The sequence below is a fragment of the Scleropages formosus genome, chromosome 16, assembly GCF_900964775.1.
Source record: "Scleropages formosus chromosome 16, fSclFor1.1, whole genome shotgun sequence".
NCBI classification, from domain to species: Eukaryota; Metazoa; Chordata; class Actinopteri; order Osteoglossiformes; family Osteoglossidae; genus Scleropages; species Scleropages formosus.
The window spans coordinates 20,398,153-20,411,018 of record NC_041821.1 but is presented as its reverse complement, the minus strand read 5'-3'; the positions used below and the strand labels follow the sequence as shown (position 1 = coordinate 20,411,018).

At 44.9% G+C, this 12,866-nt stretch overlaps 1 protein-coding gene across 1 annotated transcript; it reads left to right on the top strand.

Moving 5' to 3' along the window:
• The first annotated feature begins 264 nt into the window (after positions 1–264).
• Positions 265–10,523, top strand: LOC108933708 (malate dehydrogenase, cytoplasmic-like). The gene is made up of 9 exons (XM_018750930.2): positions 265–423; positions 4,407–4,505; positions 4,785–4,881; positions 5,630–5,805; positions 8,130–8,252; positions 8,510–8,686; positions 8,897–9,010; positions 9,746–9,835; positions 10,131–10,523. Exons 1-9 carry the CDS (start codon positions 370–372, stop codon positions 10,251–10,253), a joined length of 1,053 nt encoding a protein of 350 aa, XP_018606446.1. The 5' UTR covers positions 265–369; the 3' UTR covers positions 10,254–10,523.
• Positions 10,524–12,866: the final 2,343 nt, after the last annotated feature.

Below are 12,866 nucleotides of genomic sequence, written 5' to 3'. Positions count from 1 at the left end.
CTGTCCCTTACTGCCACTCTACCAGGACACACACACGGGATTATCCGCACATGCGCTATTTTAGTTACGCAAATCTCATTATCGGACTAAGAAATCGGTGTTTGTGTGTGTGTGTGTGTGTGTGTGCTTAGAGGACCGTTAAAAGAACAGCGCGCGCCCGCGCCCGTGTGCCTGTGAGTGTGTGTGCGCGCGCGCGCGACACTGCGGAGCGGCGCGTGTAAGACACACATCGCCTTCTCGCGCGCGCCTTTTCTCTGCACGCACGCACGCACGCCCGCGCGCCGCTCCGGCTCCACACAGCAGGTTCCCACCGCGGCACGCGCACGGACACACTCAAAGGGGGGACCAGGGACACGAGGGGGGCCCAGAATGTTGACCATACTGACAGCCATGTACCTGGTGGTGAGGGCGGTGTCCTCGCAGGTGAGTGCGCGCTGGGTGGGTGGCAGAGGCCACGGGGAGCGGCGGGGGTCGCGTGGGGAACACGCCCACACCGCATCCGTCCCTCCTGCTAAACATGATCATCATGCGCTTCAAAGAAACACCGGTGTCGGTGATCACTTTGGGACTTGTGATGTGATGTGCGCAGAGAGTGCAGTGAGTGCCGCGGAAAAGGGGGCTGTTTTCGCTCGGCTCAGCTGTGTGTGTGTGTGTGTGTGTCGGTGCATTGTTCCCGCGACAGATCCCGCACGTCCTCCATTCTGCATGCGCGTGCACGGCCATCCCATCCCATCGCCCCGCTGCGCGATCTCGGGGGTAAAAACGGTCTGTCCGTGTGTGACGGTCGCTGCGATCAGCAGATCAGCACCACAGAGAGTTCCATTTGCTAGCGCGCCCGGGCGTGCTTTTGTGTGTGTGTGTGTGTGTGTGTGCGCGCGCGTGCGCGCGCCTCCATGCCCCATCAAGGCGGCGTGCATGATTTTGGGGGCTACACGTATTAATTAGTTGTAAATACCCTAAGTTACTGTGCAAGTTAGTTAAATTAATAAATCAGAGTTAAATCAGTAATAATAATAATAATAATAATAATAATAAGCACTTCTAAGTAATCTGAAGAAATGGCATCCAAGACTTGCTTATTCTAGTGTGGCATAACTTACTGGGATAATTACCATTTCCCATCATTCTCTTCGGTTTCAGCCATCCTAAGTGTATCTAGCAGTGTAAGTCACATGCTAATTAAAACTGTGTTGGAGTGAAGTGCACCTTTACCACTGACCGGTGTATTTTCAGTGTTTTAAATTTGTGATGGGCATTTTTCTCGATCGGGAAGGGGGCACGCGGCCCAGCACTAAGCACAGCACTATGTGTGCATCCAAGGATGAGACTGAAATAGACCCTGCTCCTTGCCTGCAGTGGGGGGTAGAATCACACAAAGTCTCCCCCAGCAAGGAGAGGCACACAGTGGCGAGTAGGCGAAACCCCATGTGTTCTCACCTTGTGGACTGATGGACAGACTCCCTACTTTAAAACACTACCACACAGGTGGACACCAAGGGAAGCCGACGCTCAGATGTGTGCGCATTGTGTGCATGCAGACACTGGCTATGCCGTGAAGTCCGAAGTATCCGGACCCTTTCCCAATTTCTCTCATTTTACTGTATCGCAATCATTGAATTTTCAATCTCTGTGATATTTCATTTCCAAACAGCAAAACTCAAAAAAGAATTATTTTAAAGACTGAAATATGCTGTTTACATAAGTATTCAATCCCCACACCTTAATACTTGCTAGAGCCACATTTTGCTGGATTGATCCTCTGGGGTTAATATGTACCAGCTTTGTACTCTGTTTTACAGGGATTTTGGCCCATTCTTTGAGGCAGTTTTACTCCAGGTTCTTCAGGTTGGTTGGGTGAGGCTTGTGGACTACAGTTTTCAAATAGTGTGACGTAACTGAGATCACGGGCCTGAGATCAGGACTTCGATGGGGCCGCTGTAGGACATTTGCTTTATCGTTCTTGAGCCGTTCCACTGTTGCTTTCACCTTGTACTTCTGCGAGACGCTGTATAATAATATATACAGCAAGGAGAGGAACACTAGATCTCAAAAATGATTGTACCACCTCTGGATGAAAATGTAAATGTCTCTCACAAGCAGACAAGTCCTTGGAAATTAGCAGGGGGATTGTCCTCAACAAACCCTAAACGAACGACCGTACTCCAGAGAACACATCAACATTTCTTCTATAATCATCCGACTGTTAGGTAATTTAAGTGCTTTAAAAAAAAAAACATGCTTTAGAAAGTCAGGATTCAAAACGCTCTTTATTTGATAACTTCAGTGCTTTATACGGTCTCATTTTATTTTTTTATTATCCCTTTTAGATTTATGTGAAGATTTTCTGTGCTTCCCTGAACCTCAAACATTTTAACACATACCAAATCATATCCCAAATTACTTACATGCCGTCATAAGAAATGCAACACTACGTTGTGCTGTATTTTAAGCTTATTTTTCCACTTTGGACAATTCTGGCTGGGCCTGGACCGCAAACCACATCGTTTTTTTAATTAGGTAGCAAGAAGTTTGTTGGTAGCCTAATTATGATAATACAGTTTATTTATTGTTATATAAAATGCAACAGCAGGTGGCATAGTGGTTTCAGCTGTTGCTTTGCAGTCCCTGGTTTGAATCCCCTCCTCCTGCAGTAACTTGGATCAAGTACTTATCCTGAATTTATTCTGTATAAAATGGTAAATAAATTGTAAAATTGGTGAAGTAACATTGTAAATCACACTGGACAAACGTACCAAGTAAATAAATGTGAAAAATTTTAATTTCAGTTTAAAACTTCGAGGCAATCAAATCAGAACAGACTGATTTGATTTCATTATTTCTGAAAATTAGTTACTAAATAACAATAACAATAAATGCAAGAATGATAAATTTAAGGTAAAACAGATTATGTAGTTAGATTGTGTATTTTTTCTAATTAACACAACAGAGAAAATTGATGTAATTACAGTGTTCAAAATGTAAGGTGATATGCTATACCAGCATTGTGGAGGTAATTTCCCACAGTGCAGTTCGGGATTCAGGAAGTACAGTATTCACGGAGCTTATATTTCAACGTCTGAAAAGACAGAAGGCGAGCAAGAAGCACAACTTCCGGGTTGAGAAATCGCTTCCTGGCCTACTTCAGTAGTAGACCTTCAACGTTGATAATTTAACCTTCATTTGTAATTCGCTACATAAGTGTAGTTGTGCCTTATTCCCGAGCCCCGAACAAGAAGTTTTGGTTATTAGCGTAATTCTTGCTGTTAAAGCACTGTTTTAATTTCGCTGAGTTAAGATTTGAGGCTTACATGTTATATGTTATTTAATAATATATTAAAATATATCAGTCATTCATTCATTCTTATTAATTATTTCACACACAAATGTTAGTGAATTTACTGATGTCTGAGTGTCATTCCTGTAACTGCGCTAAAGTCTCTGTATCAGGTATAGTGGAACAGTCCATAAAAAAATATATTCCCCGTATGAAGAAGGATCTTTTCGTCTCCAAAATTGGTAGTGGGCGGCCCAAGTCTCAGGCGAGGTGGCCGGTTGGAGAGCAGGTCATTGTGGGTAATGTGGTCTGTTTTGCGTTGGTGAAATGTTATGAGGGGACAAAATATTAAAAAGGAAACTACAAGTCCCACCGTATAGTCACGTTTTCTCTGTGGCTCACGTCACTATATCTGAGCAAGAAGTAAAGGTGACCCTTCTGTTTGAACGTTAATTGGAAGAGCAGTTAGTTCTCGTAGAAATCTCGAAATATGGTAAGATGGCTGGCTGTTACATATTTCGTGTATGTTTTTATTAAATGCTGACGTTAGTGAAATACTGGATGCCTGCTTCCGGTAGAAATACATTTTTTCGCGTTTGCAGAGATCATGGTTTAATAATCCTGCTCGGCAAAACCACCACACTTCCGTGTTATAATTATTCATTCATTGTGTCGACGTCCCGAAATCGGAAATTTAATTCTTGTTTTAGTGTTTCTCGAGTCAGAAATAAGCCACTCAAGATGTCACCTAAGCTAAGCAATGCATTGAATTTGAAAGGCAGTTGGTGCAACGCTTGGCTCTGCACTGTTTGATCGACCTTCCTCATTTCGTTTTTCTCTCAGAGAGAGACAGTCTCTGGCAAGTTGCTGTCTTGCATCGAAATCATCCTTGTTTGTGTTTGATATTATTATTGTGATGACAGCGAACGTCTCCGCATTTGTTTGGCAGTCTACCATGGTTCTTGCGTAGTAATTTTGTATTTAAAAAAAAAATTGTGCTTTTTGAAAAAAGCACAATTCCGGCCATTGCAGTGTTTTTTTTCTTCATGTCTATGAGGGAGCTCGCGCTGAAGAAAGCACGTGCAGTCATTTGCAGCTGATCAGAGACCACCCTGCCTCTCTCTCTTTGCAGCTGGACCCCATCAAAGTCCTGGTGACCGGCGCTGCGGGCCAGATCGCCTACTCCCTGCTGTATAGCATCGCCAACGGAGATGTCTTTGGCAAAGATCAGGTAAGATCTGGCCTTTCAGCAGCTTTGGATCTCGACACGCTTTGGTGCATCGGACATCATGACGTCAGGACTGAGGATTGCCTTGATGTGAAGACTTGCATTGGTAAAATTGTATATGGGTTCCAGGAACAAGTCCTGAGCTGGAAACCAGTCAATCGAATGAACATCCAGAGTGATGGTGGCTGGGTTATGTAATGTTTTCTGTTGTGAAATAGGCACAGCGAAGCAGGCAACTTTTATTCAGAGCTTTGCGGCTGTTGTGGTGGTTGTTTTCGGCAGCCCATCATCCTGGTTCTGCTGGACATCCCACCCATGCTGCCGGTGCTGGATGGCGTGGTTATGGAACTACAGGATTGCGCTCTTCCGCTGCTGAGGGGTGAGTGTGAACATACGAGGTCAGAAAATAACTGCTGACAAAAGTGAACTTTGAGTTCAGTTTAGAGAACCACAGTGGATTTTTAACCATGTTTTCTTCCCCCTTACTGTATCTGAAACCTGTATCTGATACATTTTCTTTGAATCATCCATTCCATTTCTCAACTGAAAGACTTGAAGATATCTTTATTGTGAGGGCCTGTAACTCATTTTCCCACACATGAAATCCTGCTTTTTTTTTTTTTTTTATAAATTTTTTAACCACAGTGCTGGCTGTCTGTGAGTAGGTGTGTCAAACAGCAGTTGGCTGATTGGTCAGTCCTTCAGCTTTCCTGAGCTGCTGCACACAATGGGCAGATAGTGTCCAATATTTCTTACATCCCGACTGAAGTTCACCAAGATAAAGCAGTCTTTCGCTGTTTGGTTCAATGCAGTCTATTAATAAGTGGTGTAAGCATTATTTCAAGGAACTCGTAAATCTTGAATTCATATATATACAGTATATATGTGTGTGTGTGTGTGTGTGTGTGTGTGTGTGTTTATGAATGGTTTTAGAACTTTGTAGTTCTTTCTGTTAGTACATTCTGTGACAATGAATCCCAATAGTTTGTCTTTTAGGTCTATACCCAAATATTTAAGGAGCCATTTTCTTCAGTTTAGTAAACTGTTAAGTGCTGCTGACTCAACTTTTTATCGTTAGGAAGCAGGGTCTTCAATTTGTTGACAATAAAAATGTCATCTACCTGCAGAGGTCATTCCAACAGATAAGGTGGAAGTGGGCTTCAAAGATTTGGATGCTGCCATTCTGGTGGGCTCGATGCCCAGGAAGGAGGGCATGGAGAGGAAAGACCTCCTGAAAGCCAATGTGGCCATCTTCAAGACCCAGGGAGCTGCCTTGGACAAGTATGCGAAGAAGACTGTCAAGGTGACTGACATAGAGGCAGCAGCAAAGGGTTTTCTGTAATAAGTTACAACAGGGAGTTTGTTTTTTATCTTTGCTAAACTAATCTATGTAAGACTGTGCCATGTGTAAAGTGTAACAACAGTATAAGTAACTTGTGCAACAATTTTTCAGGTAAGAAAAAGTATTGACAATACTATTTAGTGGAGTTATACACAACTTTTCAGGGGGCACTGTAGGCTTTCTTGGACATTTAGGGACCCCTCCCTTGCCATTGGTATGATTGTAATATAAATCATATGGATTAATGTAGTAATTGCATTTATTCATTTGGCAAAAATTTCCCCTAAAGCTACATGCATCTCAGAAAACAATACGAAAGTGAATTAAACCAACAGATCTATATGCAGATATAGAATTCTTGAAGGACAGTCAGTTTGTCTCATACCACTGTGTAAACCAGTATACATTACAGAAGTGAATGCAGAGTTTTCTTTTTTAAAAAAAAAAAAAAAAAGGGTAACAGTATACATGTATGGAGCACATAGGAGATCAAGGTAGAAGTGATAGGTAGTAGGGTGGCACAGCAAGTAGCACTGCTGTATCACAGCACCTGTGTGGTGTGAGAGAATGTGGGTTCAATCCCTGCTCAGTCTGTGTGGAGTTTGCATGTTCTCCCCGTGTATCTAAAACAAAGGCAACTGGACTTGCCTAAGTTTTCTTGAAAACATTTCACCACTCATTCAAGTGGCTTCTTCAGTTCTAAAAGATTGGTGGGGAGTTCAGGTTTTTAACATGGAACATCTGTGGGTGGAGCCCACTTGAGACTCACATGACTGGGGTCTGTTAACGACCCAACAATCACCTGCAATTAGAGGATGTTGTTCAAATTAACCTGTGTGGTGTTCTGTTTTTCCACAATTAGTGGTACTCTAACGACCCATTAATGGCCAGAAACTCCAGACTCAAGGTGTCTGTGTGGGTTTCCTCCAGGTGCTCTGGTTTGCTCCCACAGTCCAAAGACATGCTGTTCAAGTTCCCCCATGGTGTGTGAGTGACACAAGTGCGTTTCACTGATACATGGATGAGTGACCCAGTGTAAATAGTGTAATTCACCTTGGTGAATAAGGTGTGTGAGCTAGTAATACTACATAGTATCCATTGTAAGTCGCTTTGGAGAAAAGCGTCTAAGTGAATAAATGTGAGTGCAAAGGTAACGTTTTGAAACTATTCAATGTTGAGAGAGATTCAGCAGTTCTGAGAGAGAGAGGGAGGTCCCGTCACAATGAAGTGAGAATCGAAAACATTTTAATTTTAGACCTCTTGTAAGTGGGACCACAAAGAAGGCAGGGGTGGAAGGGCGTAGCAGTGTGTCTGTAGTGTAGCAAGCAATCGGCAATCAATCCGTGTAGGTATTGGGAAGCAGATACATTGGTATTGAAGTTAATTCTGGTGTAGGCCTAAATGTTGGCAGCCCCAGGCAGGTGATGTAGAAGGATCAGGAAGGGAGACAAATGGGTATGCTTTGGTAAGTCAAACGCAACTCGTACAGCGGCATTCTGTATCAGCTGGATACAAAAAATGTAATTTTAGTTTTTCTTTTTTGGCTTATTATGCAGGTGACATGCTTCATGTTTTATTCCTGTCAAACTAAACTCCCCAGTTTTTCCTCCTGCTGGTCTTTGATGCCCTGTGGAATGTTTCTGTATGAGAGTTCCAATAAAATCTTGGCTGAAATTCTTTCAGCACTTGCTTATTTTATTACAGTTATTGTAGCTGTGAGCCTAGTATCCAGTGCAACCCAACTATCAGAACAGGATATGGATTTTCCAGTTTTGCAGCTTTATATTTCAGAACTTATAGTACTTAAAATCATGGTTGAGCAATATTTTTCATTTCTGAATTCTGCTGTGAACAGTTTTGTTTCGTCTCATGTTATAGACATCCAAGTTACCAACTTTTAAAGACCCAAAAGTAAGAAGAGAAAATATAATGAATTGGCATCTCATCCACATTGTTTCCTGCCTCATGCTCTGTGTTTCCAGCACTGGATTAGCTGTATATGGAAATAGAAAGTCTTACAAGAGATTAAGTCATGATAGCTTTGTCTTTTTTTATTTTTATTTTTTTTTCTTTGCAGAAGCTAACCAGTGATAAATCTGTGTTAAGCTTTTATTGATTGTGCTGTTGTAGTTTGACTTATGAATAATTTGAGTTGCAAATAACTGGACTTAAAAGTTTTAAGTTGAGATACAAGTGTATGCAGGAAATGGATGTGTACAAGTCCAGTTTGTGTTGCGCTGTGAAAAGTTGGGTATTTTAATTGACCTGTAATTGACCTCTTTCAGGTCCTGGTGGTAGGAAACCCTGCAAATACCAACTGCTTGATTGCTGCCAAGTCTGCCCCTTCTATTCCTAAGGAGAACTTCTCTTGCCTGACCCGTCTGGACCACAACAGGGCCCGTTCACAGGTTTGATTTCCTTCAAACTGTAGAGTCGTTTCATAGAGAGACGACGGTGTGTCAACCACAGTGGATTCCGTAAACGTCACCTCACGTAGCTATGGGTCTTCGTACAGCTCCGTGTTATTTGCTTTGTATTAAGCATAAATTTGAACACCATGTGGCCCAATTCCAGAATCACCCACCTGGAATTTAAATTATGTTGTATTTATTGCCTCAAGTACATTGTGTTTTGTCCGCTTTGTCAAATGTGTTCCTCCAACTAGGTGGCCATGCGTGTGGGGGTGCCATCAGATTGTGTGAAAGATGTCGTCATCTGGGGCAACCACTCCTCCACCCAGTATCCCGATGTGCACCATGCCAAGGTGCAGATGCAGGGTAAGGAGGTGCCTGTTTTCGATGCAGTGAAGGACGATGCCTGGCTCAAGGGGGACTTCATCACTGTGAGTTTAAATATTATCTTCATGCCATGAAAACAGTCAGTGTTTAAGACTCTCTAAACTGCATGTGCCAATGAGTGTCTTTTCTGAAGTTCTTGTTGACAAGATCTGTTGACTGTAGCAGTGTATATGTCTTTCAGCTTGGTGGAAAAAGAAACATTCCTTCTTGATTGGCATGTGACAGGTCCTCACTTTCCTTCTCTGTCCATACAGACCGTGCAGCAACGTGGGGCTGCAGTCATCAAGGCCAGGAAGCTCTCCAGCGCCATGTCAGCTGCCAAGGCCATTTGTGACCACATGAGAGACATCTGGTTTGGCACTCCTGAGGTCAGCTGGGTGCACTGGCTCCTGGGGGTGCTGGGGCAAGACTTGCATTCACTACTCGGGGGAACAAACACTGAATTGAGTAGTAGGGAGAACTTCACAATAACATTTGCAGCTGGGAAATGTAGAGAATCTCCGGTTCTGGTCTGGTTTTGAAGCACGGCAGGTGTAATTTTTGCACAGGTGCAAGAGTATCCTTTTCCCCTCATGCTGAAGTCAGCTTTAAGTTACACATGTCATGATCTTTGGAACCTGTAGAATTGAGTGGTTTGAAATGCGTACTATGTGACTTTATATTAAATTCTCAATTACGCAAAGTTCTGCTTAGAATTAATAACAATTTCATATTCCTTTGATTTCAAAGTTCATTATAACGGAAACGCTGTTACACAAGTATACGATAGTGTTTAGTGCCTTTACTGTGTGTCATGCTGTAGTACCCCTGGGGGGTACGGTGGCGCAGCGAACTTGAGCGGGTCCCGCTCTCCAGCGGGTCTGGGGTTCGAGTCCTGCTTGGGGTGCTTTGCTACAGGCTTGCGTCCGTCCGGGATGTGTCCCCTCCCCCTCCAGCCTTGCACCCTGTGCTGCTAGGTTAGGCTCTGGTTCACCACAACCCCACTTGGGACAAATGGTTTGAGTCGTGTGTGTGTGTGTGTGTGTGTGTGTGTGTGTGTGTATACACATTGCACTGTACATGCTTTAATGAAAGCTTTTTATCTCTAACCCCATCCTGTCTAGGGTGAGTTCATTTCCATGGGAATCTACTCCTCTGGGAATTCTTATGGGGTTCCAGATGACCTCATCTTTTCCTTCCCTCTCACAATCAAGGTATGATCCTTTCATGGCTGAGATGTTGACATTGATTACTTATTTACTGAACTTATGGGAAGGCTGGTCGCATAATTTTTTTTTCATATATAAGCCATCTACAAAGATAAATTACATCTTGTACAATTTTCTTATGGAATAAGTGATCTCATTTATTTGTTCTTTCGTTCATTTGTATTCTTTGGGCAACACACAATCTTTTGCCTCAGTTTAGTTTGTAGAGAAAAGGTCTGATTAGTAAGTTTAAGTCCTTCCTGGGGCCAGTTTTTCCATTGTCTTCATTTCCCTGCCACAGAACAAGACCTGGAAAATTGTTGATGGGCTTGAGATCAACGACTTCTCCCGTGGGAAGATGGATGCCACAGCAGCTGAGCTAGTGGAGGAGAGAGATACAGCCATCTCCTTCCTCAGTGTCTGACTAGAGCCGGGGCAGCAGAACTCGGATACCCAAAAACCTCCCGAGTCCCGTCTTTAAAATAGAAAAAAGCCTCCCAACAATACTGTACATGTCAAATGTCATTTTTGTCAAGCAATACAAGTAATAGTGTAACCAAGTAATTGAACAAGCCTTTGTCAAAAGACAGATGGGTATTTTTTAGCTGTCATAGCACAGTAGATGATAGTTGTAACAGTTACCCATTCAGTTCAACAATAAAACAGCTGAAAGTTTAAAAACATGTTGTGCATTTTGACTATTTATAATCAGTTATACTAATGTATTATCCATTTATTTTATGAAGATGTTCTTATCACCAGATTGCATGGAATGAAAATATCAGTTTTATTTCTAATTTAATTTGAATGGCTTTTTCACAGTACATAAATTGAAGCATGACTTAATCTTCCCATATTTCAAATGTTCAGGATATTAAGCCCAGCCCCCCGAAGTAGTACATATTTTAGAAAAGTTGAAAACGGAGTGCTCATAGGAAGTCTACTTAGGATTTCAATCTTATTTGCCTCTATTTGTTCTTTTATTGGATTGTTTTTCCTCTGCTGTAATGATGGCGGCTGACCACATGGGGCAGTCATTGACTTTCTCAGTAGCCTTAAATAGCTGCAGGCGAGGTGCCGTCCGCCAAAGAGCAGTGAACCGCACATAACCTGTTCATCGTTACAACTGCAATAGCCCTAAGGTGGACAATGCTTCATATTTGTACTGTTTGCATCCAAAATCCATCCATCCATCCATCTTCCTCCGCTTTTATCCGGGGCCGGGTCGCGGGGGCAGCAGTCCGAGCAGAGTACTCCAGACCTCCCTCTCCCCGCACACCTCCTCCAGTTCCTCTGGGGGAACCCCAAGGCGTTCCCAGGCCAGCCGGGAGACATAGTCTCTCCAACGTGTCCTGGGTCTGCCCCGAGGCCTCCTCCCAGTGGGACAAGCCCGGAGCACCTCCCCAGGGAGGCGTCCAGGAGGCATCCGGAACAGATGCCCGAGCCACCTCAACTGGCTCCTCTCGATGCGGAGGAGCAGCGGCTCTACTCCGAGCTCCTCCCGGGTGACTGAGCTCCTCACCCTATCCCTAAGGGTGCGCCCAGCCACTCTGCGGAGGAAACTCATTTCTGCCGCTTGTATCCGCGATCTCATTCTTTCGGTCATGATCCAGAGTTCATGACCATAGGTGAGGGTAGGAACGTAGATCGACCGGTAAATTGAGAGCTTCGCCTTACGACTCAGCTCCCTCTTCACCACAACAGACCGGTACAATGACCGCATTACTGCGGACGCCGCACCGATCCGTCTGTCAACCTGCCGCTCCATTTTTCCCTCACTCGTGAACAAGACCCCGAGATACTTAAACTCCTCCACTTGAGGGAGCAACTCCCCCCTAACCCGGAGGGGGCAATCCACCTTTTTCCGACTGAGAACCATGGCCTCGGATTTGGAGGTGCTGATTCTCATCCCCGCCGCTTCGCACTCGGCTGCAAACCTCCCCAGTGCACGCTGCAAGTCTTGACTTGATGAAGCCAACAGGACCACATCGTCCGCAAAAAGCAGAGACGAGATCTCGCGGCCACCAAAACAGACACCCTCCGTTCCCTGACTGCACCTAGAAATTCTGTCCATAAAAATAATGAACAGAATCGGTGACAAAGGGCAGCCCTGGCGGAGTCCAACATGCACCGGGAACAGGTCTGACTTACTGCCGGCAATGCGAACCAAGCTCCTGCTCCGGTCATACAGGGAACGAACAGCCCGTAACAACGAGCCCCGAACCCCATAATCCCGAAGCACCCCCCACAGGATGCCACGAGGGACACGGTCGAATGCCTTCTCCAGGTCCACAAAACACATATGGACTGGTTGGGCAAACTCCCACGAACCCTCCAACACCCTAGTGAGGGTATAGAGCTGGTCCAGTGTTCCACGGCCAGGGCGAAAACCGCATTGCTCCTCCTGAATCCGAGGTTCGACTATCGGTCGGATTCTCCTTTCCAGTACCCTGGCATAGACTTTCCCAGGGAGGCTAAGGAGTGTGATCTCCCTGTAGTTGGAACACAATCTCCGGTCCCCCTTCTTAAAAAGAGGGACCACCACCCCGGTCTGCCAGTCCAGAGGCACCGTTCCCGAACTCCACGCGATGCTGCAGAGGCGTGTCAGCCAAGACAGCCCCACAACATCCAGAGACTTGAGAAACTCGGGGCGGATCTCATCCACCCCCGGAGCCTTGCCACCGAGGAGTTTTTTGACTACCTCAGCAACTTCAGCCAGGGTAATGGACGAGTCCCCCTCCAAGTCCCCAGCCTCAGCTTCCTCTACGGAAGGCGTGTCGGAGGGATTGAGGAGATCCTCAAAGTACTCCTTCCACCGCCCGAGAACATCCTCAGCTGAGGTCAGCAGCGCACCACTTCCACTGTAAACAGTGTTCGTGGAACACCGCTTCCCCCCTCTGAGTCGCCGGACGGTTTGCCAGAATCTCTTTGAGGCCGACCGAAAGTCTTCCTCCATGGCCTCACCGAACTCCTCCCAAGCCCGAGTTTTTGCCGCGGCGACTGCCAGAGCCGCGCTCCGTTTGGCCTGTCGGTACCT